Raw genomic sequence first — 27,195 nt, 5'->3', positions numbered from 1 at the left:
TATACTAATGTGCAGGTAACACTAGATAAGCAGCTGCTATAGGGGAGAGATTCTCAAATTTAGTTGCACATCAGAATCTACTGGGAGCTTTAAATAATCTGCTTATGTCCAAGCTGCACCCCAATTAAATTAGAATATTGGACAGAAGGATCAAGACATCAGTGCTTTTTATTTATTTTATTGAGGTATAATTAACATACAGTATTTTATTAGTTTCAGGTGTACAACATAGTGATTGGACATTCTATATGTCAAAGCTCACCACAGTAAGTGCAGTTACCATCTGTCACCATACAATATTATTATAAAACTGATTATAATCCCTGTACTGTACTTTTCATCTGTGACTTATTTTATAACTAGATCTCTTAATCCCCTTTATCTAGTTCACCTATCCCTGACTTACCTCCCCTCTGACAACCACCAATTTGTTCTGTGTATCTTCGAATCTGGGTTGGTTTTAGTTTAGTTTAGTTTTTTAAAAGATTTTATTTATTTATTTGACAGAGAGAGAGAGAGAGAGAGAGATCACAAGTAGGCAGAGAGGCAGGCAGAGAGAGAGGGGGAAGCAGGCTCCCCGCCGAGCAGAGAGCCCAATGTGGGGCTCAATCCCAGGACCCTGAGATCATGACCTGAGTGGAAGGCAGAGGCTTAACCCACTGAGCCACCCAGGCGCCCCTTAGTTTGGTTTTTTATTTTTTAAGTACTCTCTACACCCAACATGGGGCTTGAACTCATGACCCTGAGATCAAGAATCACATAACCTACGGACTCAACCAGCCAGGTGCCCATTTTTTTTTTAGATTCTACATTTAAGAAAATCATATGGTATTTGTCTTTCTGTGTGATTTATTTCACTCAGCATAATACCCTCTAGGTCCATCCATGTTGTTGTAAATGGCAAGATCTCGTTGTTTTTTATAGCTGAGTAACGTTCCATTATAAACATACACACACACACACATACATATCTTCTTTATACAGTCACCTATCAAATAGGCACTTGGGCTGCTTCAGTATCTTGGCTATTGTAAATAATGCTACAATGTAACATAGAGGAGCATGTTATCTTTTTGAATCAGTGGTTTTGTTTTCTTTGGGTAAATACCCAATAGTGGAATTACTGGATATGGTACTTATAGTTTTAATTTTTTTAAAGATTTTATTTATTTATTTGACAGAGAGAGAAATAATGAGAGCGGGAACACAAGCAGAGGGAGTGGGAGAAGGGGAGGCAGGCTCTCTGCTGAGTGGGAAGCCCAATGTGGGGCTTGATCCCAAGACCCTGGGATCATGACCTGAGCCGAAGGCAGACACTTAATGACTGAGCCACCCAAGTGCCCCATTTTTAATTTTTTAACAAGATTTTATTTACTTATTTGACAGAGAGAGAGAGAAAGTACAAGCAGGGGAAGCGGCAGGGAGAATACAACATGGGGCTCAATCCCAGGACCCTGGGATCATGACCTGAGCTGAAGCAGATGCTCAACCAACTGAGCCACCCAGGCATGCCTATTTTTAATTTTTTGAGGAACCTCCATATTGTTTTCCATAGTGGCTGCACCAGTTTGCAATGGAAGGAGGGTCCCCTTTTCTCTACATCCTTGTCTCTTTGATTCCACCAACCATTTTGATAGGTGTAAAGTGATATATGTAGATTTGATTTGCATTTCCCTGATGATTACTATGTTAGCATCCTTTCATGTGTCTGTTGGCCACCTGTATATCTTCTTTGGAAAAATGTTCAGGTCCTCTATCCATTTTTTTAAATGGATTTTTTTTTTGGTGTGAAGCTATGTAAGTTTTTTATACATTTTGGATATGGACCCCTTATAAGATGTATCATTCACAGATATCTTCTCTGATTCAGTAGGCTGCTTTTTTGTTTTGTTGGAGAAATCTGAATATTTAATAAAATCATGCAATATGAGGGAATGTAAATGAGAACAAGAAGCCAATCATTTATTTTCTTTGTAGAGTATCAAAAGGTTCCCACTGTTTCTGGCAATTGTAGCAAGTAAGCCTGGCAGCTTATTTATGCAAAGTGTACCTACCTAATATGAACTACTATTGGTAACCAAGGAAAGGTCAACAAAAAAAGTTAGAATGCTTTGCCAGCCTTCACAGATTTTCTCCCTCACAATGTCAATGATGAAAATGTGCTTTCCTGGGTGCCTCAGTCGGTTAAACGTCTGCCTTCAGCTCAGGTCATGATTCCAGGGTCCTGGGACCAAGTACTGCATCTGGCTTCCTGCTCGGCGGGGAACCTGCTTCTCCCTCTTTTCACCCTGCTGCTGCATGCCCTCTCTTTTTCTGTCAAAGAAACAGATAAAATCAAGAAAGAAAGAAGAGAGGAGAGAGAAAAAAAGACCCCCCCCCCAAAAAAAAGAAAGGGAAAGGAAAGGAGAAAAGAAAAGAAAATGTGCTTTCCTGTCACTATTAGCTTGCATTTTCTAACATTCTATGTGAGATCAGTGGCTGCTCCTGTACAGAGTCAAGGCAGGGAAAGGTGGGAAGGAGGGATAAAAAGGAGCCCCAGGGAACTTCTGGGAGTAATGAATATGTTCATTAGTCTGATTATGTGTATTTGTCAAGACTTAGCAAACTGTACACTTTAATTCGCAGTTTAATATGCCAGTAATAGTGTACCAATTATATCTCAACAAAGCCACTGGAAATTCATACACTATTTCCTCAGTATACAAAACAGAAAATAATAATCTAATGAAAAATTAATGCGTTCATGATACACTTCCACAGAATTCGGATTTCTCAATTTTATTTGAAATCTATACTGGGGGGAAAAGTGTTTTGGAGATTTATATTAAGTCCAGTCTTCTAAAACGTGAATGAAATTGTCAACTATACTCAAAAACATTTTTTAAATAAAAAATAACGTGAATGAATGACTGCTGTGAATCATAATCACCTTCCCACTGAAGTGCTCCAGTTTAAACAAACACACAAATGAGAAGTTATCACTATTAAGAGTTGTTTCACCTTTGTATCCCACCCGACACTGTGAAAAGATATCCAAGTGTTCATTAAATACTTACTGCTTCCATAACCTTCAAGGTTTTTAGGACTCTTTCTTATGCAAAGAGAAAGATTAGAAAACCATCCTTTTCAAAAGGACAATGATGTATATATATACAATTGTAAACCTAAATTCATAAGGTATACTTTCATTTCAAACACAGTTAATTGTAACCCGTTTTTCTACTTAATCAACACTTACTTTAAAAAAAAAAAAAAGAATCACTCTCTGCTAGGCTTTTGGGGCATCACAAATACTAAGTCTTTGCCCTCAAGAAATGTCCAGTCGAGAAGCAGACACAAGTTGAAAAGTCATGCTCATGTGTCAATCACTGGAACAGATTTCATGGAGTTCTGGAGTAGCACACAGGAGTGACTCCTATGCCATTATCAGCATCAAGGACACAGAAGACCTGAGTTCTTTGGTATTAATTCTGCTACTGACCAGCTCTACTACTCCTGATTCCATTTTTTTAGTGCTTTTTTTTTTAATAAAAGATCTTATTTTGACAGCGCACGCACACGTTCACACGCACACAAGGAGGGGTGTCAGCAGAGGGAGAGGGAGAAGCAGTTTCCCACTGAGCAGGGAGCCCGATAGGATCCATCACAGAACGCTGGAATCATGACCTGAGCTGAAGGCAGACATTTAACTGACTGAGCCACGCAGGCGTCCCTCCACTTGTTCAGTTGTAAAGGGAGCAACACTACCTGCCATTCCCACTTAGCACTGTGTTCAGTTACAAGTGGAATTATATGAAAATATTCTAAAAATCATATACTGTTTTTTTAAACTATTTATATTTTTGCTATAATTTCATTTCATATTGAACAACATTAAGCTTATAAACCAAGTTTTCAATAGACTCATAATTCTTGGTTTGAGATTTTTGATAAATGACAGGAATCATCAGTAAGACTGAACTTAGACTCAGTTAACACCTATTTGTGTTTCATGTGCTAGAACTAAGAAAGTTTATGCTAGATGTTTTCTGTAGATTTCTTACTGAACCAAACAAGTTTCTGACACATACCTGGTATCCATTAAGTGCTGAACAAATAAAAGAATAAATCAATTCTGATTCAGCTTCAGCTTTACTTCTGAGCCTCAATTCTCTTACCTATAAAAGACTTTAGAAGAATCACGACAACAAATAATTTATAAAAAGTGCCCAGCAAGTAATTCTCAAACTGCTGTGTCTCAGGTTCACTTTCTGCTCTGATGACCCACGGCAGGTCAGTCAGTTAAGCTTCCAGCTCTTAATTTCAGCTCAGGTCATGATCTCAAGGTCCTTAGATTGAGCCCTTTATTTGGCTCCATACTGAGTGCTTGGGATTCTCTCTCTCCTGCCTCTGCTCCTTCCCCAGCTCACACACACAAGCTCGCTCGTTCTCTCTCTCAAAATAAATACATAAAATCTTAAAAAATACTGATGACCCCAAAGAGCATATATGTGAACTATCTATCGATAATTACCATGCTAGAAAAAACTGAGAATGTTAAAGTCTTATTTAAAATAACATACCTAGGGGTGCCTGGGTAGCTCAGGGGGTTAAAGCCTCTGCCTTTGGCTCAGGTCATGATCTCAGGGTCCTGGGATCGAGCCCGGCATGGGGCTCTCTGCTCAGCAGGGAGCCTGCTTCCCCCCACTTCTCTGCCTGCCCCTCTACCTACCTGTGATCTCTGTCAAATAAATAAATAAAATCCTTTAAAAAAATAAAATAACATAACATACCTATCACATGTTAATAAACCCATGTATATGACATGTTTTTATAAAAAATAACTAAATTTTCCAAAAAATTAAAGTAAAACTAGTTATATTTTTGTAACTTTCTTAATATGTGGTTTTTAAAGACAGCTAAATTCAATTTCCACTTCTGCATTTAATGTTATGATATGCTGCTCTAACTGAACAATATGACAAAAATCTAGCCTCAAAAATACACAGTTGGGGGTGCCTGGGTGGCTCAGTGGGTTAAAGCCTCTGCCTTTGGCTCAGGTCATGATCCCACGGTCCTGGGATCCAGCCCCACATCGGACTCTCTGCTCAGCAGGGAGCCTGTTTCCTCCTCTCTCTCGCTCTGCCTGCTTCTCTGACTACTTCTGATCTCTTTCAAATAAATAAATAAAATCTTAAAAAAAAAAATACACAGTTGGAAAAGAAAGTATAGCTGACACATGAACACGGGGGTTTGAACTGCCCAGGTCCAATTATACCTGGAATTTTTATGATACACTTATCAAAAACGTTCTCTTCCTTACAACTTGTGCTATCTTTTCTCTAGCTTACTTTCTGTAAAAATACAGCATAGAACATATATAACATACAAAATATGTGTAAATGGACTATTTATGATACCAGTAAGACTTCTCTGATTATCAGTAGGCTATTAGTAGGTAATTTGGAGGGCAGTCAAAAGTTATACTCATATTTTCAGTTGTGCCAGGGAGAGGAGTGTCCAGCAGCCATAACCCCTAAGTTGTTCAAGGGTCAACTGTATTTTAAAAGCATTTTCAGATAATGTGGACATTCTTCTGGGATACTATATCAAAACTCAACAAGTGGTAGTTTCTTACAGGTCAGCAGCAATATGGAAATTAAAACTCTACCTATCGGGGCCCCTGGGTGGCTCAATGGGTTAGCATCTGCCTTTGGCTCAGGTCATGATCCCAGGGTCCTGGGATCAAGTCCCGCATTGGCCTCCCTCCGTCTGCCTCTCCCCCTTATTGTATTCTTCCTCTATTTCAAATAAATAAAGAAAATCAATTTTTTTAAAAAAGCTTCCTTTAAAAAAAAACTCTACCAATCACCTTTTTGTACCTTCTTACATGAAAATCCATCCTCTACTTTTAATCTTTCTCCCTTGTATAATTTTGTAACATAGTGCATTGATCATATGAAAAAATACTGGTTCAGGGAGCTATAAAAATCCCTGACATGCTGATACAATTCATTACAAGATACAAAAGAATCATTTGTTAATGTCATCATCAGAAATTATTTTTAAGTACTCTGAAGCTTTCAAGTTCATGAAGGCAGACACAAACTTTTCAAAATTCTAATTTTATTTGAAAGCTCAACTCTTGTCGTTGGTAACAAAGTGTACCAGTTCTTTTCCTCTGTTCACTTTCAAGAAAATGTCTGCCAAATACACAAGTGTATGTCTAGCTAGTTGGTCAGTGTTAGGAGATAAAAATGATGTTCCAAGAAAAACGTGTTTAACTCAATCACACAAATCCTTCCCCTTTAGAATAACCAACCCGTTTTAATACACAGAAGTACCTCATGAGTAACTCCTATTTTTTCACATCACACATTTAAAAGATGTAGTCAAGGGCCAAGATTTAAAAAAATATTTTTACTGCTTTACTAATTATATTAAATGAAACTGGCTTTTTAAAAGAATTCCCAGGGGAGGAGGTGATAGGATTTCCCAGAGTTCAACGTGAGATCTCCATTCAGACTAAGGTACCCCCAGTTTAACTCACCATTGCTTTTGCATAATCCAAATCTCAGCACAGTGAAAATAGCAAACACCCTTTCAGTATTAAAAGAAAACAGTTTTGACTTCAGAAACCCTTGGCATCTCTCAACACCTTGAGAACCACTGCAGTAAATTTTTACAGGAGGCACCAGTTTTGGAGCCAAACAGATCCAAATCTCAATCCATAAAGCACTGCACAAGTAAGCACTCCAAGTCTCAGCTTCCTTGCTTGTACAAGTTGGGGTATTACCGCTCACCACCTTTCAGTGTTCTCCTGGACATCATCAGGACCTAACTAACGCACAGACAGTGGTTAAGCACGGTGCCTGACCCAAAGTAAACACTCAAATTATAAATCATAAAAGCATCAAGTGAGAGCACATTACTGTGCGTGGTAAGAGAAAAAGGAACAGGAAAAAAGAGACGTGAAAATAAAACTCACTGAACTGTGACAGAGGCACATGCCTGGTAATATTCATATACAAAATAAGTTCTGAAACAAGAACATCAAGAGAAAAGGAAAAAGAACAGGATAAACAGTAGGAATCAGATAAGCATTATGGAAAACAGGACAGAGCCTCAACAGAGGCGGCTAAACAATCTTAAAAGCACCATATTAAAAGGCGGGGGGGGGGGGGGTTGCACATAGAGCTTTCAAGAAAAGACGGTAAGGAAAAGAACCGCAGAGAATCCGATCTGAAAGGGAAACGGCGTCTCTCCAAAGTACCAAGGGGGAAAAAATGCATTCACTAAAATTCATTTAGCAGCAAAGTCTAAATTCTATTACGCTGACGACAACAACAAAACTTACCAACGTAAGCTCCTAATTCTTGTAATTTCCCCTTAATGGCACTCTGAGGGAAGAAGAGAAAGAAACGTGCGTTGTGAGGAAGGCGGAAAACCACCCGGCTCCGTAACGCCGAGGGAACTTGGCAGCTGCGCGCACCTCCCGCCCCCTCGTCGCCCAGGTGGGGGCGGGGAGGCGCCCGGGTCCCCTCCCCCGTCCCCGCGGCGCCCCTCCGGCCGCGGCAGAGCGCGCCTCTCGCCCGGCGCTCCACGCCTCCTTCCGCTGCCGGCGGCTTACTCCAGCCGCGGCCCCGGTCGCCCGCCGAGCTCTCGGAGGCCCGTCTGCCCGAGGCGCCCCAGGCCGAGGAGGAGGCGTTCGCCCACCCCGCGACTCGCAGTAGAGCCCCCGCCGGCGACTAGGCCGCGGCGTCCAGGCCGGGCCCACAGTCCCCGTTACTCCTGACAACCGTGCGCCCGCCAGCCCGCTGAGGCCCGGCTTCCCGCCCCCGCCCGACGCGGGCCTCACCCGGATTTTGCGGCTGATCTCGGTACCGATTTCCATGGCTCCCCGACCAGCGGCGGGCTCAGCACTGCGCGGCGCTTCGTTTACCCAGAGCCCCGCGCCCGCCCCCAGTCCGCAGTTTCGCCGCCGCAGCCGCCAGCCGCCAGCGCAGCTCCGGGCCGCGCGATCTGCGTGACCCGCCCCCACCGGCTAGGCGCGCTAGAGCGAGCGAAGCCGAGTGCGCCTGCGCCTGGGCCTGCGCCTGCGCGCACCTGGGCCCACGGGGACTGTCTCGGGCGGCCTCTGCTGGCGGCAGGGAGAGCAGCGGCGGAAGGGTTCCCAGCGTTTCTCACCGCCGGTCCCCGCACCTGAGCAGCTCTCCTCTTTCCTCGCCCCCACTTACTAATTTTACGCTCTATGGGAAATAAAGAAGTAAACCTAGCGGAAAGATCCCTGGCTTTGCTATGGTATCTGGGTTAGAATCCGGCTTTCACTTGCTTTTAGTGTGATAATGGTCTACATTTAAATCTTCGAGTCCTTAGTTTTCTTATCTGTAAAATAGTCTCGTAGCGGTTGCACTATACTTACACTTGGAGAGAACCGACTATCCAGCTCAAGAGAACCAATTATTCAGTCCTATATTTTTCTTTTTGAAAAGACTTTATTTACTTATTTCAGTGTGAGAGAGAGCGCGAGAGCAGGGGGGGAGGATAGAAAGAGAGGGAGAGAGAGAATCTCAAGCCAACTCCACTGAGCAGGGAGCCGGCGCGGAGCTTCATGCCAGCACCTGAGATGAAACCAAGAGCCGAATGCCCAACCGAGTCACCAAAGCACCCCAGTCACAGTCCTTTCTAATGATTCCACAAGTACTGATTCCCTTCAGTCTGGTTCATCCTTCCCATCCGCACCCTCTCCAACCCTTCAAACCCCCTCCCACTCCCCAAGTTCTACAGTCACTCTCCTGCTCCTTCCTTTCTGACACCCTTCCTTTAGCGAATGCTGATTATTCTCGGGATTTCAGCTGTCATCTCTGTGCTAGGAACAACCAAATCTTCTGTCAGACCTGACTTTTCCCCTAAACCCCACTCCCAGATGACTCCAGGCATTTGTATTTCTCCCAAATTCAGCACATCAAAACTTATGTTTTCATTATCTTTCCCGTCCCCCCACTCAGATTAGTTTATATTCCTGACATCCCCATTTCTATCAATAACAGCTTAATTCTCCCTGTCCATGATCACAAAATCTCGGAATAACCAGCGAGATCTCCCTTCTCCCCCATATCCACTGAATCTGGAAGTGGTCCCTATAAGCTATCCATTGCTTAATGGATAAACTAAACTAAACTTAGCAGCTTAAAACACACGCATTTATCATCTCATGGTTTCAATGAGTCAGGAATGTGAGCACAGCTTAACTGAGTCCTCAAGTCCGGCTCTCACAAGGCTGCTGTTGGGGTGTCAGTCACGCCCCGTGTTCGCATTTGGAGGCTTGACAGAGGAAAACTCCGCTTTTAAGCTCATTGGTGTTGTTAGCAGAATTCTCTTGCAACTTTACCAGGGAGGGACCCAGATTTTCCTGTTTGTCTTCAGGCCACCCTCAGGCCATAGAGGTTGCCCATAGTTCCTTTTCTTGTGCTTCAACATGGCTATTTAAGTCCTCTAAGACAGTCTCTCAGCTCAGGGAAGGAAGGCCCAGTTCCTCTTCTTCTTGGGGCTTTCACTCTATTTGGTACCTTAGGGCCACCCAAGGCCTGACCCCCCAAGTCAAGTGATTTAGGGGCTAATTGCATGTGCAACCCCCCTTTCTTTTTACCATATTCATTAACTAAAAGCAAGTTACAGGTGCTGCCCACTCTCAGGGGGAGGGGATTATAGAGGCTGTGAACAGCAGGGGCAGGAATCACGTGGCCACCTAGGCTCTGTCTGTCACATGGCCCTTTATCACATAATCATTTTTTTTTCTTCTGAATTCCTATAGCATCTATGTAGGAGCTACTAGTATGACATTTAATATACCCTCTGTAATATTAATTGTGTGTATGTCCTCTCTAACAGAATGACAAACTCTTGTAGTTCTGCATTTCTCCAAAATTTCTTTCAGGATGCTAGACACATAGGAAGCACTTATGAAAGATTTGTAGGATAAAATAAATGACCTCAATTAACAAAAGCATTCCTCATGGATTAATCCAACGATTATGACCTCATCCAACATTGATGAGAAGCAGTGGAGCAAAGTGACTCAGTATAAGGACACCCGAGCCAGACTGTCTGGGTTTGAATCCCAGCCCTGATACTCCCTCCTAAACCTTAGGCAAGTTGCTTAGCCTCTCTGTGTCTCAGTTTCCTCACCTGTGACATGCGTATGATAGCAGTTTCTCTTTCATAGGGTTATGAGAATGAAATAAATTAATATTTGCATTTTAAACTACTTGGCTCACAGCAGCACTGTTTGTTGATTAAAAATTAAATGCCTTCTCGGAGTCAGATACTGTGCTGGGAGCCAGAGCACAAAGATGAGCAAGACAGAATCCCTGCTTTCATGACACTCACAATCCAAAACTAGTACATTATTTCTATTTCTTTATCCAGCATTTCAGAACTAAGAATGAAGAAAACACAGATTTTTGTATCCATTACTGATTACAAAATCCTTAGTCAATATTTAGATAATATTGAAAGAACATTTTACAGAGAATAGAAAATGTTTTCATTAAAAATGTATTTGGAACAGGGAAACTTTTATTAAAATGTATTCAAGGGCACTTGGATGGCTCAGTCTGTTGAGTGGTTAAGTGTCTGCCTTCTTTTGGCTCAGGTCATGATCCCAGAGTCTGGGAATTGAGCCCTCAGAGCCCTCAGCAGGGAGCCTGCTTCTCCCTCTCCCTCTGTCTTCCCCACACCCCTTATGTGTGGGCGCCCTCTTTCTCTCTCTCTCAAATAAGTAAATCCTTAAAAAATGTACTCAAGAAAGGGTTAACTTTCAGAGCAATACATTTAGAACTATGGAAGAAGAGATTTGCAAGCTGCTTAAGAATGCACACATTTATAATAATAAAGAAAAGAAGATGAAAAGAAATGCTTTTACTTAAAAAAAAAAAAAAAGTTGGGGGGGGGAGCACCTGTTTGGCTCAGTCAGTAGAACATGTGATTCTTGATCTCTGGGTTCTAAGTTCAAGCCCCACTTTGGACCTAGAGCTCACTTTAAAAAAAAAAAAAAAAGAATTCACTCCCTCTGCCTCTTCCTCATGGTCTCTTTTCTGGCTTGTGTTCTCTCTCCCTATCTCTCTTTCTCAAATAAATAAAAACTAAAAAAAAGGGGGGGGCGGGAGTGGGTGGCTCAGCAGGTTAATCCTCTACTTTCTGCTCAGGGTCTGCTTTATGATCTCAGGGTCCTGGGATCTAGCCCTGCATCAGGCTCTCTGCTCAGCAGGGAGCCCACCTCCCCTTCTCTCTCTGCCTGCCTCTCTGCCTACTTCTGATCTCTCTCTCTTTGTCAAACAAATAAATAAAATCTTAAAAAAAAAAAAAAAAGAATCCACACATTCAGATCTCGGGAGGAGTTACAGTGTCTGGATCACAGGGGGCAACCTGCTAAACCAATGGTGTTTAGTGGTCCAGCACTATTCAAGGTGCTTCTCTGGAAGATGCAGCTTCGTAAACCACATCACGTCCAGAAGAAGATGATCATGATGATGACCAGAAAGAAACATTTAAAGGAACTAAGGGTATTTAGCTTGAAAAAGACTAAGCTGAACCAGGAGAATTCTTCTCTGGCATGGAAAGGCTCTCCAGTTCAGGAGGAATGACCTATTTTGCTAAAGGGGATAGAATGAAGACTAGAGGGACCCTGGGTGGCTCATTGGATTAAGCATCTGCCTTTGGCTCAGGTCCTGATCCCAGGGTTCTGGGATGGAGTCCCTTGTCAGGCTCCCTGCTCAATGCAGAGCCTGCTTCTCCCTGCCCTCTGCCTTGCTCTGCTTGTGTGCACACACTCTCACTCCTGCACTATCTCAAATAAATAAAATCTTAAAAAAATAAAAAATAATTTAAAAAATGAGGACTAGATTTCAACAAACCACAATGCAGGCTAAGAGCGTTCTGGGTTGTCTTCTAAAGAGAGAAGATGACTAATAAGAGTATTAGTTTTGAAGTCAAAGGGGCCTGAGCCCAACTTCATGGAGCCTTGAGTCCTGTAACATTGGCCTCCTTGTATCTCCAGCCTCCTCTCAGGGCAACATCCCAGCTGGACGTTGCATGTGCACATCCTTGCAAGCCTGTGTGTGTGTGTGTGTGTGTGTGTGTGTGTGTGCACGCGCACGCGCACAAGGGGGAGCAGAGGGAGGGTTTGGGGGTGGGTTCCTTCAGCCTGAAATGCTTTTCTCTTCTTTTCCTTGAGTTCTTAGTGAGCTTTTTCATCTGTCCTTCCAGAGTCATTTAGAAGCTGATCACAGTCATAAACCAGACACGACTATCTCGCTTAAAATATGTTCTCATTAATATATTCCCCTACTGTGGGGCACCTGGGTGGCTCAGTGGGTTAAGCCTCTGCCTTCAGCTCAGGTCATGATCTCAGGGTCCTGGGATCGAGCCCCACATCGGGCCCTCTGCTCAGCAGAAAGCCTGCTTCCCCCTCTCTCTCTGCCTGCCTCTCCGCCTACTTGTGATCTCTGTCAAATAAATAAAAAAATATTAAAAAAATATATATATATTCCCCTACTGTAATACGTATGCATATATACACACACACACACATATATGTAGTACTAGAATGTGTGTGTGCGCGTGTGTGTGCGCGTGCACGCATGCACCACACACTAAGTCTCTGAGGACAGACCCATGCATCTCATTTGTCTTTTGCTCTTCCTATCCCTTCCCTCTGGGAATCATTATCTCTATGTGGTGGGAGGAGGGGGTCAGTCATTCAGTTCAGGTTCTTGCATAAAATGATAACTTACATAGGTAGACTACTCACCAAGCTATCAAAGCAGATTAATTTCTTTTTTAAGATTTTATTTTTTTAAATAATCTGTATACCCAATGCAGGAGCTCAAACTTACAACCCCAAGACGGGGGTCACATGCTCTACCAACTGAGCCAGTCAGGTTCACCCTGAATTTCTTAACTCCTAAGAAAATATTAGTCAGTGCACCACTAAAATCACAATTTCCTTTCATTGATTATCTTATTTAGTTCAGGACTTTCTTCTTTAAATTTTATTTTTTAAGATTTTATTTTTAACTAATCTCTACACCCAACTTGGAGCTCAAACTTATAACCCTGAGATCAAGAGTCTCATGCTTTACCAATGACTGAGACAGGCACCCCTTAAATTCTAATTTCTTTATTTTATTAAGAATTATCTTTATGTGGATAAATATTTAAACTATGCCACTTTCTAGGTAACAAGAGGAGGTAAAGATACAGATATCTAATGGCTTATTTATCTACAGAGTATCTCTAAATAGATACAGAAGGTTTTGGTAAACACTGGTTACTGGTAAGAGGAGAGCTGCCTGTCCAGCAGTGGGGGCAGGAAGGAGACTTTCTCTTATACTTTTTTATACCTTTTGGGGTTGAACCATACAAATTCCTTCTCTTCATTCAGACATAAGCCAATAATATCAAGTCTGATGCTTTGAAGGGGCTGCTCATATGGCTTATTACGGGGGGCGGTTAATGTAAAATTAACATGGTTGAGGGAAAATAGAGTTTAAGTCCTTGTTTAGCAAATGACACTGGGGCAGTGTGAGTGAGGAAGTTCAAATTTGTTGTCTAATATCCATTGGGTTTTATGACCGTTTTCTATTTTTAAAATTCTTTTATATTCTTCCCGATTCAATTAACACATTTTTATTTAGTGCCTACTCTCTGCCAGTAGTTGTCCTAGGAATTCTAGGAGATATAAAAGAAGCCTGCATGAAATAGTTTTTAAAGCTCTTGCCAAGTATGGAGATCACTGTGGGATGGGGTGGCTAGGAAGCTGTCTTGAAAGCAGAGAGCCTTGAATTGACACTTGAAGAACAGGGAAAGACTAAGACAAATGAAGTGGGGGGGGTGCAGGGAGGGCCATGGGCCAGGAGAAATAGCTTGACTGGGGCATTCAAGGGGAAGAGAGGAATTGCGGATGGCCAGAGAGGCTAGAGCAGCTTAGAAAAGCCCTAAAGGACAGGCAGAAAAGCTAGCCTTGGGGGTCCATTGGGAGTGATAGACAGAGACAGAGAGAGACATAAGCTTGGTATTTGCATGTAAAGGAGAGAGAACTGAGAAACCAGATGCAAGACCACCCTTGTTGCAATAATCCGGATGTAAAATGATGAAGGTTTGGTTTAGAATTGCGGGAAGGGGGTAGGAGGCAGAGAGGAAAGAAACCTTGCAAAGGAGGAAATCCCAGGCCTTGATGGTAGGCTGGAGATGAGAAAGGGAGAAGGGTCTCAATCATTTCAATTTTTCTAGCCCAGGAGACCAGAACAGGGACTCATTTTCATGTCTCTTTTCTTTCCTCACACACAACTTGACCCTTCTTGGTGTCCTGTTGAAATATCAATTACAAACAGAATTAATTTAATTTTTCTATCAGAAACACATGTGATCTTACTTGCTTTTAGCTCCATCACCTGCCTTGAATCTTTGCGGGCTTCGTTCTCCCAGAGCACTCATACCTGTGGGACGCCTGTGTGGTGTGTAGGTGAGTGCATCTTCCGGTTGACCAGAAGTCCTCTGTGTGCAGGGACCATGACCTAGGTAGAGTAACTGCTCAGTCAGTGGCTGCTAACTGTTGATGAAAATGAGAGAGTTAAATAAAAATCTAACACCAAAAAGCTTTCCAGAAACGGTATTTTTAAAAAATCATTTAAAATAAAATTTGCCAAATAAAAGCTTCCCTGCTCCAAACACTCAAACCACATCCCAGGGATCGAACAACCCTATTGTGATGCTGTTAGGGTCACACAGTTTCATTCTTCCCCCTGAGTGCTGCTGCAATTCAGTAATAATTCAGTAATAACAATGCAGCTTAAAAATACAGTATCGTGGGTGGCTCAGTTGGTTAAAGCCTCTATCTTCGGCTCAGGTCATGATCTCAGGGTCCTGGGATCGAGCCCCACATCGGGCTCTCTGCTTGGCGGGGAGCCTGCTCCCCCCCCCCCCCCCGCCGCCCCGCCTGCCTCTGTCTACTTGTGATCTCTCTCTCTGTGTCAAATAAATAAAATCTTTAAAAAAACAAATACAGTATCGTGTAATAATAAACACTGCTAATGGGGTCTAGAGTTAAATGAAACACTTCACATATATTTTACAGTTACTAGACAGTGATTATTACTATATTCCCTTTAGAAAAGAGGAAGCAGGCACAGAGAGGTTAGCGCGTTTACCCAGCTAGAAATTGTTGGCGCTGAGATTCGAACCTAGACAACTTGACCACGGAGTCCCCATCTTTAATAGCTCTACTCTGTACTGCATATGCATACACATACAGAGACCGAGAGATTATTTGAGGCAGATCAGCCTTTTGGGGGGGGGGAAGGGGACTTTCCCACCCAGCACTTAAGAGTGTTTTTCTTTGTTACGGGGTGTATCTTTAGATGTAAGTATGGAAGAAATAGAATATTCGAATTGTTTTCAGAAAGGTACAAGAGTAAAGGAATAACTCCAGCAATAATAGCAGTTCACCGACCCTTTACCTGGAACCGAAATAATATCCCCCTCCCCTCATTTTTATTAAAAGCCTTGCTTTATTTGGAAACTCTTAAAATAAGTGGTCATATGATTAAAAAAAGCAGCGGCGCGCCCCCTCCCCGGCGGCCGGGCGCAGCTGTCCGCACCTCCCCCGCGCCCCGCCGCCCGCATTCCAACTCTCTGAGGTCACGGGCCGCCGCCGCCTCCCCGGATCCGCCCGCCTGCCCGCCCGGCCCAGGGGGAGGGACGCACGGCCCCGGCCGCTCCGCTGCTCCGGCCCCGCGTCCGGTGCCTGTCTGTTCGTCGGTCCGTCCGTCTGTCCTCCTGTCGCTCCGGCCCCCGCCCGGTTTCTTTGTGCGGCGCTCCCGGCCGGTCCCACCTCCAGGCCTTTCCCGTCACCGCCACCGCCGCCGGACTCTGCCCAGGGGAATGGTCTGCGGGCCGAGGTTTTGGAGACAGGAAGTGAGGCGCGCGAGCCCCATGAGCGCGTCGCGGCGCGGGCTGGCGTGCGGGCGCGGCTCTGGCTGCCGCGCGGCGGGACCCCGGGAGGCGGGCCGCTGAGCGGGGCGCGCGGCCCCGAGGATGCGGGAGCGGGAGCAGGTGAGGGCGTGGGGCCCCGGCCGGCGGGCGGGCGCTGGGGCCGAGCGGTGGGGTGTGTCAGCCCGCGGGGACCCCGGAGCGCGTCGGCCAGCCCTGGAGTCCCGGAGGATGGGTCCCGGCTTCCAGACCCGTGGCAGGAGCGTAACAAAGAGAAAAGTCTTCCTTTCCAGGTTCTCCGTCATCTAGTTGAGGTCCTTTCTAAAGGGGGTCTTGAACTTCTGTTCTGAACTCCTTGGCTGATTGTTGCGGCTTAATTCTGGATCAGGGGTTTAACAGTCTTAGGCATATTTGTGCCTCTCGGTATATTAAATGCGAAATTGGGCAGATAACTTTGGCGAGAAGGCAAGTAGGGAAGGATTTTTTGGTGATGACTTGGTTTGGAGTAAAGGGTGTTTACTCTGGAAAAAAGAATTCTTGGGTCTGCAAATTCCGACTTGTGATTTCTGCAAATCCTGATTAGATTGGCCGCTCTTGGCGTGCACGTCTTTTCTTTTTTGCTGAGAAAGCCTTATAATAATAGCGTATACTCGCAAACACACTCAAAACACTCCGTGTGCTCTGACAACTGCTGTATGTCTAATGAGTTGCTGACAGATTTTTTTTTTTTTAACTTTGGGATATGACAATTTTACTGACAGTAGTTGTCTGTCTTGTTTCTAGGGTATTTTATTCTTGAGTATCTACGCATATTGTCCGTGAGAAATATATTTGATACTATAGATCTATATATTACTCTAAAGATGTCATATACTCTGATTATTTTAAACTATCACTGGCAAGATTACAAGTGGGGGAGGATCTTGGCAGTAAGGAGGGAAATGACAGGATTCAGAGCTACAGTGTATTTGAGAAACTTTTGAAAGGGGATGTGAAAACATTAAAATGAATTAACAAGTGTCTCAGACTACCTTTTGAAAAGTGGAACAGAATTTAACATGTATCTCTTATTACATAACAGAATGGTTTTTGTAGAGAAAGTATTTGGTAGTTTTTTCCTTCAAAAGCGAATTATGAATTACCTGTTTAGTAGACAAGTTATAATTTCAGAGCTTTCAAATTATTCCATATTATTTTATACCTGAAACAGACCCCCTAAAAAGCAACTTCTATTTCTACTCCATTTGAACATTAATAATTTTGGCATGATTTGATAGTGAAAACTACATAACAGAAAATTAAAAGGTATAAATCATTGATAAATTTTCTGAATTATTAAACAGTATTATTTTAACACAGTAGGTTTTATATAAATAAGCAAAAAGCAAGCTGTTCTAGTGGACAGATCTTGGGGGGGAAATGCACCCTGATATTCACACCCACATTCACACCCCAACTTTTTCTATTACATTATAAAATCTACCTAAGTAAAGAGAAAAACATTGGCTTTTCTTTATCTCTGATGCAGTAAAACATTTCAAATCTCAGGAACAACTGAAAGTTTTACTCTGCATTTGCTTAATCACAGCTTAAGTTAATAATTAAGTTATATAGTATAATACTTACTGCCTTCAAGGCATCGGTGTATCTTTGTAATGAAGAGTCTACCATACCTGAACACTTAATACAATTACTCATCTTTCCTCTGCAGAAATGCAGTATCTTGTCTCTTCGTCACACTAATTTTGTTACCATAATTTGTATGTAAAATTGAAATCCACCACCTCATCTCATGAAAGGTATTTAATAGAATATGAGGTGTGGTATGTTATATAATCTTTTAACTTTTGTGTTATACAAACCCTGATAGCTTATTAGACAATTTTCTAGTCAAAAGCTTATTAAAGTTCTCATTTCTTTTGTTTTTTAAAGATTTTATTTATTTATTTATTTGACAGAGATCACAAGTAGGCAGAGAGGCAGGAGGGCTCCCTGATGAGCAGAGCCTGGTATGGGGCTCGATCCCACATCGTGGGATCATGACCTGAGCTGAAGGCAGAGGCTTAACTCAGTGAGCCACCCAGGCACCCTAAAGTTCTCATTTCTTGATTTTTTTTTTTTCATTTTGCCTCAACTAATTTATAAACTGACATAGCAAAGAGCATTGAAAACTGCAGGTGGAGACCGTATCTTTTAAAAATATTTATATTACCTCCTTTATGCTTTTACTTATAGAAGGTACTCAGCAAAAATGCTGTTTAAAACAGCGCTTTAAGTAGTCCTAGTTTTTTTCCTTTGGCCTTCTTCCTCTGGTCCTTGTTTTTAACTTTTACTTTTCTGGCTATCTGGGCATAACCAGAACTCCAAAAGCAAAAAACCAAAACACAAACAACAAAAGCAAGGAACACAGAAACAGAGAAAACCGTGGTGCGGTCCTTACTAGAGATAACAGCCGTGTATGTAATTATAGTATGCATGTAATCTCCTTAAGGACAGCGACGGCTTAGGGTTCGTCTTAGATTTCTCGCACTGCCCACTACTACGCTGCCTTGTACTCAGAGACGCAAATACACTTTTGTGGAATGGAGTTACAAAATGTTAACTTTGGCAAAGCCTAGTGAGATGGCTACACGCAATTCTCTAGCTCTGCCTACTCCAGCCCTGTGTGACCCATCATCTCTGAAACCGAGACGCAGTCAGAAGAGCGGAAAAGAGCGGAGGACTGGGAACGAGGCACCCGGGATTCATTTCCCAGCTCAGCCCATCCCCGCGTGAGGCTGAGAAAGCCGCTTCTTTCGAGGCCTGGGTTCTGGGTCTCCCAGACGAGAGGGCTGGGGGCAGACCTGGCCCCTCCCCGCGGTTCCCCGCCCACGTTCAGGGTAGTCAGCCTCCGCCGAGCCTCGCTGAACGATTCGTCTTCTGGGGCAGCCTCTATTCAGAAAAAGCAAAACCGAAAAAAACCCCAATGGGTGGGAACCCTCCCGGGATTTTGTTGACTCGTTACACCCAGTGTAAAAACCTCCAGCCGCCGCTCACGCTCAGTTTGCTCCAGCCCAGGAGTTACCATCAACACGTGTGTTTAAAAACGTTGTAAATCACGCCTGGGCGGGGGGGTGGGGAGGGGGTCCTGAGGTTCCAAACAGGGAGCCAAACGGACCCCGCCCAGACCCCTCCACCTCCCGTAGGTCTTAAGCTGGGTTCTTTAAACATTCCCTCCGGGGGCAGCGGGGGGCAGCGGGGGGCCAGTCCTTCGCTAGAGCGTCCGTCCGGAAATGCCGCGGCTAACGAACGAGAGTTCCGGGATATCTGAGGCTGCGCGTTGGCCTGGCAACGCCGCGGGCTTTTCGGTCGGGAGGACGCGGGGGGAGTCGGAGCCCGAGTTCTCTGCTGTTCCCTTGGTTCATGGGCTTGCTGAGCCCGGTCCGCCCCTTGTTAATCCAGAATGGCGTTTAAGTCTTCGCCTGCCTCGGCCTCTGGGCCGCGGCCCTCCGTAGGTGAAGGCCCACTGCCTCTTAGGCGTCCCCACCCGTTGGAAAGCCGGGGCCACCCTTTTCAGAATTTCCCTGCTTTTGGGGGTAATCGGGTAACAAGCACTTGTAGGGTCTTTATGATTTGTTAATCAACCCATCAATTTGGTGACGTTAATGTTTATAAAGCAGAAACGGCCCTACACATGCTTGTTAAGCGTTTCACCTCGCTTGAACCCCACAGCTGCCATATGTTACCGGGGATGATTCCTCCCCTTTGGGTTCAGGGTTCATGGGTCTAATGGGGTTTGGACTTTTACCGAGCGCTTCTCGAGGTGTTTTGCAGTTATCGCCCTTAAGGGCTAAAGAACCCCGACAGTTGGCGTCTTAGGGAGCCAAAAAGTTCACTGTAAAAAACAAAACTTCAACGTCGAAGCACTAATGCTACCTACTAAATTTGGCGGTTGGGTAGTGCCAGCCTCTGTCCTGTCCGGTTTAATCCCGAAGATGGCCGTAGGTGGTGATCGCTATTTGTAGGGTTCAAGGAGGGGTGGAGTCTGACCCAGGGGCTAAGGCAGTGCCATGATAAACTTCCTCACTACCTCCCAGATCCTGTTCCTGCCTTCTTTTTCCAGGAGAGAGGGAGAGCTTAGTCTTTGGGTACCTCTTTCCTGATTTTTATTTTTAAAAACTCAGAGGCGGCGGGGGGGGGGGGGGTGGAGTAAAAATAAAAACTCCTTTCGGAAGTTGCTATTGCCCCTGTAACTGGTGTTCCTCTTTTCCGCAGCACTGGCGTGGATGCTCCCTTCACCCGTCCTTTGGGGAGTCCGTTGCTGTTTGATGGCGGCAGCCGCTGCTGGGTGAGCAGCCGGAGACTGTACCGTACTCCTCCCGTCGGGACAGGATCAGTTTCTCCCGCCGTCGCCACCGCCACACGGGTGGCGGTGCTTTTCCCTCTTGACCTCTCCGCCACGCTCCAAGGGACAAGAAGATGCCACTGCCGTTTGGATTGAAACTAAAACGCACCCGGCGCTACACGGTGTCCAGCAAGAGCTGCCTGGTTGCCCGGATCCAGCTGCTCAATAACGAGTTTGTGGAGTTCACGCTCTCTGTGGAGAGCACTGGCCAGGAGAGCCTGGAAGCTGTGGCCCAAAGACTGGAGCTGCGGGAGGTGAGCCCCCCTCAAAAGGCTGCAGGCTTCTCTAGCCTGCCTTCGTGCCTTCTTCCTTCCCATTTTTTTTTAAAGACTTTATTTATTTATTTATTTATTTGACAGAGAGATCACAAGTAGGCAGAGAGGCCAGCAGAGAGAGAGGAGGAAGCAGGCTCCCTGCTGAGCAGAAAGCCGGATGTGGGGCTTAATCCCAGGACCCTGGGATCATGACCTGAGCCGAATGCAGAGGCTTAACCCACTGAGCCACCCAGGCGCCCCTTCCCAGACATTTTAGTGCATGCTGGCTCTATGTTTTCCAAGTAGGTCCCTGGCAGTGATGTCTGAGTCTGCAAGCCCCTCTCTCTGTGAAGAAGGAATCCAGAGCAAAGGGTCTTTCTTTGGGTGTGCCCCTTAAGATCCCTAATAGTGCTTGAGTTTTGGAAGTGCTTATATTTGTTCCCTTAAACTATAATCCCAAATCAAATAGTAATGCATTCAGGATTGTCCACATTCCTTTTTTTTTAAAAGATTTTTATTTATTTATTTGAAAGAGAGAGAAACATGAGCAGAGGGAAGGGGCAGAGGGAGAGGGAGAAACAGACTCCAGTGGGGAGCCTGATCTCAGGCTTGATCCTAGGACTCTGAGATCGTGACCTGAGCTGTAGACACACACCTAACCAACTGAGCCACCCAGGTGCCCCCCAAGTTTTCCTTTTCTAATATAATCCCAAATGTGTCATCCTGATCTAGTACAGTTTACTGATTCCAGTTATTCATTCAACATTCATTGACTTTTGCACAGGCCAGCAAGCCAAGATTGTAAAGATTTATTGTCTGAGTTTGAATTCTGGTTTCCTCACCAACTGGTTGTTGAACCTTGGATGAGTTATGTGACTCTCTGGGCTTCAGTTTCCTCATCTGAATCATGGGGATAACAGTGGTGCCTGATACTCAAGAGTGGTTGTGTGATTTAAAGTGCATGTAAAACCAACACCTTTTTTTTTTTTTTTAAGATTATGTATTATTTTAGTAGTCTTTGTACCCAGTGTGAAGCTTGAAACCACAACCCTAAGATCAAGAGTCCCATGCTCTTCTTTCTGAACCAGCTAGGTGCCCCAAAGCCAAAGCTTCTAAGAACAGTCTGTTATAGTTATCATAGGGAGGTTTGCCCTGGAAAAACCCCTAATCTCATCTGTAGGAAGTTGTAGAATCCTCAAGGACCCATATAATGTCTCAAATTTAAAATGCTATATAAGGCCTGTGAAGAAAAGGGCTCTAATTAAATGTTAGGACCCTTCCTGTCTTTGGCTGCTTGACTCTGGGGTAAGAGAAAGATGGAGGAACTGGTTATTCCCCGTAAATGCCTACGTTGTATTCCTAACTGGAAGTCCCATTATTGTAGTTCATAGAAAGTTAGGAATAGATAAACTGTACCCCTGGTGACTATTCAGAATCATTTGATTATTTGATATTAAAGACCTGTTAAGTGCCAAGGACATATGTAGGAGGAGCTTATGCTAGTGTTGACACCAGTAAGGAAACAGGCTGATTTATGCTACAATAGGGAAAGTAGAGGGTGCCATAGACAATAGGGACAGATAGCAGAGGGAAAAGGGATGGTGCAGGGTAGACTTGTCCAAGAGTGGAAAAGGCTGTTCTGATAAAGGAGCTGCAGGCGTGAGGCCCGCGATCTACCTGGAGCTTTAGGTGGGAGAGGAAAGGCTGAGAACAGGGCCACATAATGCCAGGTTTGGGGTTTGTCCTGAAAGTAGTAGGGAAGTTAGTGAAGGATTTTATTTTATCTTATTTATTTTTAAGTAATCTCTACACCTGACGTGGGGCTTGAACACATGACTCCAAGGTGAAGAGTTTCATGCTTCTCTGACTGAGCCAGCCAGGTGCCCCATTAGTGAAGGATTTTAAACAGGGGTTTGGTGTGATTGTTTTTGTGAAGAGTAGGTCTTCTGGAGAATGAGTAGAAAGGAGTAGTTGTTGTGCTGTAAATGGTAGTCCCTTGGTTCTGGATGGGGATGGAGAGAAGTGGCTGGAATCTGCAGGAATTTAGGACCTACCTGCCGAGTGTGGAGAAGCACTAGCCAGAGGGTCCAAGCTGATACTCAGGTTTCCAGTAAATGGTAGAGCCTGTAACTCAGAGAGGAAGCATAAAAGGAAGAGTAGGTTTGAAGGGGTAGGGAGAGTTGTGTGGTGAGATCAGTTCTGGAAGTGCACAGAGATGCCTTTTGGAGATGTTGAGCAGGCAGAGGCCTGTGTGGGCTTGGAGCTCAGCTGGGGGGAAGGATTTGGGAATCATCAGCCTAGGTCAGTTCATCAAAGCTGGGAGAAGGCATGAGGCTGTCTAGGAGAGAGAAAGAAGACGTAGCAGACCCCTGGATTTGAATAGAGGAGGCCGAGCCTTAGGAAGGAGCTGGAATGGAGCACCAAGGAGAAAGTAAACCAGGAGAGCCAGCCTCAGTGACCAGCCCTGCTTGTTCTGCTTCCATCACCCATTTTTCCTTTTTTAAAATATTCGTTCTTTTTTCCTTTTCATTTCTTCTTTCTTCACATACCAGGTCTGCATAAAGCCACTGCAGAATCAACTCCTTGAGGAACTGTGGTTAATTTATTTTTGTACCCAGGGTACCAGGCCTGGAATGTGCTCAATAAATACAGGCTGGACTGAACCCACAGGCATTGCTTTCCTTCTCTGTTAGTCAAAAAGTCCAGAGAAGTGGGGCGCCTAGGTGGCTTAGTGGGTTAAAGCCTCTGCCTTCGGCTCAGGTCATGATCCCAGGGTCCTGGGATCAAGCCCTGCATCGGGCTCTCTGCTCAGCAGAGAGCCTGCTTCCACCCCCCACCACCCCCCGCCTTGCCTCTCTGCCTACTTATGATCTCTGCTTGTCAAATAAATAAATAAAATCTTTAAAAAAAAAACAAAAAAAACCCAGAGAAGTTATCATTGCTTGTTCGAGGTTACCGTCCCCAGGAACAAGCACCTTCATAAAGCTGTGGGTATCTAATGAGACTGATTTTTTTTTTTTTTAAGATTTTATTTATTTATTTATTTGACAGAGAGGGAGAGATCACAAGTAGGCAGAGCAGCAGGCAGAGAGAGAGGGGGGAAAGCAGGCTCCCTACTGAACAGAGAGCCAGATGTGGAAGTCTGGGGCTCGATCCTAGAACCCTGAGATCATGACCTGAGCCGGAGGCAGAGGCTCAACCCAGTGAGCCCCCCAGGTGCCCCATGAGACTGATTTTTAACCAAAGAGTAGAGTGCTTTGAGACGGGATAGGCGTGAACTGTGGGAAGTGTCTTGCCCTTGGACAGATTATCCCAACATTTCCAGTATTTAATGACAGTCATGGTTAGGAAGTTAGTGTCTATAGCAGATCTTCCTTGTAAAGCTCTAGAAGCTCTACTGTGTCGCATATAAACAGATGGCTCAAGCCCCAGGCCTAATCTAACCGAACGACCCAATGATGGTTCAGAACATCTCTGAGTCAGGGTGACACCTGGTCTGCCTTTGTGGCCACACATACGAGATTCATACCAAGAGCTGTTGGTGTGTTGTTATCTTGCACTCTTCTCTCATCAGTCAGACTCAGAATCATCATAGTATGTAAATTTGGCCGATAGGCTCTGCTACTTGCCCACATTTCAGTTGGGGGAGAAAAAGTCTTTATTGGCTTAATCGAATCCTATTTTACTTCTGTAATAAAAATTATAAAGGCTATACGTAACCCATCACAGCAGTGCCGAGAGGCTTTAGCTAGTATTATATCCCTAGTATTTTATTTCTTAAGCTGTTTGTGTGAGTGTATGTTTGTTAGTCTTCATATTTTTTTTGAATGTCTAAGATGTTTTATAATACATTAAGAAGCTACAAACTGGTTAATGTACTTATTTCCAATTTAGTTAACTTAGATGAACTTTTTTTTTCAAGACTTTATTTATTTGAGAGACAGAGTGCAAGTGAGAGCTCACAAACAGGGGGAGCAGCTGAGGGAGAGGGAGAAGCAGGCTCCCTGCTGAGCAGGGAGCCTGATGCAGGACTTGATCCCAGGACCCTGAGATTATGACCTGAGCCAAAGGCTGATGCTTAACCAAATGAGGCACCCAGGTGTGCCTATATGAACTTTTTCTAAATTCACCATAGTTGAGTGGTGAAGAGTAACTTTCAAAAATGAAGGAACATTACCCCCAAAGGAAAATATTGCTGTTCATTATAGCAACAGCCTCAGAGCTGTTGAAATTCTCTGCATATTATTCATTCTGAGTTTCATGACACATTTTCAAGAGAGGTTGTGAAAACCTTTGTAGAATTTAAGGAGAATTAGAAAATTTTCTCTCCAGTTTGGAAGGTATATGTTACAGAGCTTTGATGGAGGTGGTGAGACCAGAGGGTGTCAACTGGGCAGGGTCACCTTGATGTAATCAACACAGTTTAGAGTCAGGTGCTTCAGCTTAAAAACCTGTCCCGTAGGGAAGTCTGGGTGGCTCAGTTGGTTAACTGTCTGCCCTTGTCTGCCTTTGGTTCAGGTCAGATTGATCCCTGCATCAGGCTGCCTGCTTCTCCCTCTCCCTGCCACTCTGCCTACCCTTGCACACACATGCTCGCTCGCTCTCTCTGTCAAATAAATAAATAAATAATCTTGGGGCGCCTGGGTGGGGTCGGGTCCTGGGATCGAGCCCTACATCGGGCTCTCTGCTTAGCAGGGAGCCTGCTTCCTCCTCTCTCTCTGCCTGCCTCTCTGCCTACTCTCTCTCTGTCAAATAAAATCTTTTAAAAAGAAAAATAAATAAGTAAATAAATAATCTTAAAAAAAACACGCAAAAAACAAAAACCTATTGTCTTTGGGAGTAAGACCTGTGCTACCCCAGCTGACTGAGAAGGATATATAAAAGCAGGATGCCATTTAGTAATTTGCCGTGAGATATGGAACCACCAAGGACCCCAAGTATATGTGTTCCCTGGCCAGGCCATGTTCTCCCTGTAGGCAGGCCACATGGGAGCCAGAGCTGACTAGAAGTTGCTTGGTGAGCATGGAACCAGAGAGTGAAGCTGCCCTGAAAACCTTCCTTCTCTTCTTAAGGGGAAGGGTGTTGCCTCCGGGACCAGACAAGTTCCTTTGAGTGTGGGTATCCTTTCTGGGCAGTCCTTAGTTGCGTACTGCTTGTATTTGCGTCTTGAGAAGAATCTTTAATAGAGTGGTTAAGACGTTTGTAAGTTGAAACAGAAGAACTTGAGTTTGGACCCCAGTGCTGCCATTTATCAGTTATGTGACCAATTAGCTATGTGATCCAGCCCAAGTAATACACAGCATCACCACATAATTCATAAATCAACCATCCTGTCCACTTTATGCCCATCTCTCCTTCATTTATAACAGTTCACATAGGTAGAGATTTTTTATCTGCAAAAAACCAACATGAGACTGAAAAAGGAACTTTTACAATAAAAACATTTTTTTTCCTCCCAAAGATTTTATTTACTGGAGAGAGAGAGAAAGAGTGAGAGCATGGGCGGTGGGGGAGAGTCGGAAGGAGAAGCAGACTCCCTGCTGAGCTGGGAGACCAACGCAGGCCTCAGTCTGATCCCGGGACTCCAGAATCATCACCTGAGCCGAGGGCAGTTGCTTAACCAACTGAGCCACCCAGGTGTCCCAATAAAAACATTTTTTAAAAGTGATTTTGTTCAATTACATTTGGAATTGAATTTTTCAGGTCCACTGTTTTTCATCTGTGGACTGGGGATAATAGTAATAGAGGTACCTACCTGGTAGTGGCTGTGAGGATTCAGTATTACATGAAAAACATTTAGTAGAGGACTTGGCATGTGAGAGACTCAGAAAGGGTGAGTTCATTCCTGTTGCTGTAATTCGTGACTCCCATTTCCATGTTGTGGTAACTGACCAGCTTCTCTTCAGATTGATTCTTTTGTAAATATCTTGTGTTCTCTTAGTAAATGGAAAAAGCAGTGTTTATTCATAAAATGTTCTTAGAGTAAAAACAAGTATAGTGTCTATTGGTAATAGCACTTTTCATGTTACTAAACAGTTAAAATTTTAGTGTACCATTGTAATTTAGCATCATATTTGAACGTCTTTTTCATGCCACTTGATACTGATTTGTACGGGGTCACTGCCTCAGTGCCCTCCCCCTTAAAAACAACAGAACTTCAGTAGGTTTTTACCTCTCTATTAGCCTATTTCTTCCCACTTCTTGTCAGCCTATGATTAGAAACAAACAAAACAAGATTTATGAAATTTTGTATTAAGGTTTATTTTTTTTCTCTAGGGTATGTCTTTCTGAAGGACTCTGTTTATTTATATATATATATATATTTTTTTTTTTAAGATTTTATTTGACAGAGAGAGACACAGCGAGAGAGGGAACATAAGCAGGAGGAGAGGGAGAGGGAGAAGCAGACTTTCTGCCAACCATGGAGTCTGATGTGGGGCTTGATCCCAGGACCCTGGAATCATGACCTGAGCCGAAGGCAGACGCTTAACAACTGAGCCACTCAGGTGCCCCATTATTTTTATTTTTTTTTTAAGTAAGCTCCATGCGGGGCGTGGAGACCAATGCAGGGTTTGAACTCAAAACACT

At 44.1% G+C, this 27,195-nt stretch overlaps 3 protein-coding genes across 12 annotated transcripts in view; 1 reads left to right on the top strand and 2 right to left on the bottom strand.

Annotated features, from left to right (window-relative positions):
• ZC3H14 (zinc finger CCCH-type containing 14) overlaps positions 1 to 8,027 on the bottom strand; it is a 50,937-nt gene extending 42,910 nt beyond the window's left edge. For 4 of the 8 annotated variants that reach the window (XM_032878586.1, XM_032878587.1, XM_032878589.1 and 1 more), the window contains exons 1-2: positions 7,838 to 8,027; positions 7,337 to 7,379 (exon numbers count right to left, since the gene is read on the bottom strand). In XM_032878586.1, the coding sequence (XP_032734477.1) occupies positions 7,337 to 7,379; positions 7,838 to 7,873 (79 nt within the window). In that variant the 5' untranslated portion in view covers positions 7,874 to 8,027. The remainder of the gene's footprint in view (positions 1 to 7,336; positions 7,380 to 7,837) is intronic. The other 4 variants (XM_032878592.1, XM_032878593.1, XM_032878594.1 and 1 more) reach the window with 2 other exon arrangements.
• Positions 8,028 to 14,299: 6,272 nt separating this feature from the next.
• Positions 14,300 to 16,274, bottom strand: LOC116879904 (translation initiation factor IF-2-like). The gene is made up of 4 exons (XM_032878504.1): positions 15,999 to 16,274; positions 15,745 to 15,909; positions 14,478 to 14,555; positions 14,300 to 14,347 (listed from the first exon to the last, which is right to left on the bottom strand). Exons 1-4 carry the CDS (start codon positions 16,272 to 16,274, stop codon positions 14,300 to 14,302), a joined length of 567 nt encoding a protein of 188 aa, XP_032734395.1.
• PTPN21 (protein tyrosine phosphatase non-receptor type 21) overlaps positions 15,869 to 27,195 on the top strand; it is a 78,699-nt gene continuing 67,372 nt past the window's right edge. The window contains exons 1-2 of one of the 3 annotated variants that reach the window (XM_032878584.1): positions 15,869 to 16,092; positions 20,224 to 20,607. In XM_032878584.1, coding sequence (XP_032734475.1) covers positions 20,428 to 20,607 — 180 coding nt within the window. In that variant the 5' untranslated portion in view covers positions 15,869 to 16,092; positions 20,224 to 20,427. Of the gene's footprint in view, positions 16,093 to 19,335; positions 19,464 to 20,223; positions 20,608 to 27,195 lie in introns of those variants that run through there. The other 2 variants (XM_032878585.1, XM_032878583.1) reach the window with 2 other exon arrangements.

Source organism: Lontra canadensis, unplaced genomic scaffold, assembly GCF_010015895.1.
Source record: "Lontra canadensis isolate GAN:19392208 unplaced genomic scaffold, GSC_riverotter_1.0 scaffold64, whole genome shotgun sequence".
NCBI lineage: Eukaryota > Metazoa > Chordata > Mammalia > Carnivora > Mustelidae > Lontra > Lontra canadensis.
Note: the sequence above shows the minus strand (reverse complement) of the source record. Positions and strands in the feature narration are given on the sequence as shown.

Coding starts and splice junctions, on each gene's coding strand:
- LOC116879904 (XM_032878504.1), bottom strand. CDS start 16,274: ATGACGGAGAACCTGGAAAGGAAGACTTTTCTCTTTGTTACGCTCCTG. Junction 14,556..15,744: donor GCAGCGGAGCGGCCGGGGCC/GTGCGTCCCTCC, acceptor TACTCTACCTAG/GTCATGGTCCCTGCACACAG. Junction 14,348..14,477: donor ACCACACAGGCGTCCCACAG/GTATGAGTGCTC, acceptor ATATTTCAACAG/GACACCAAGAAGGGTCAAGT.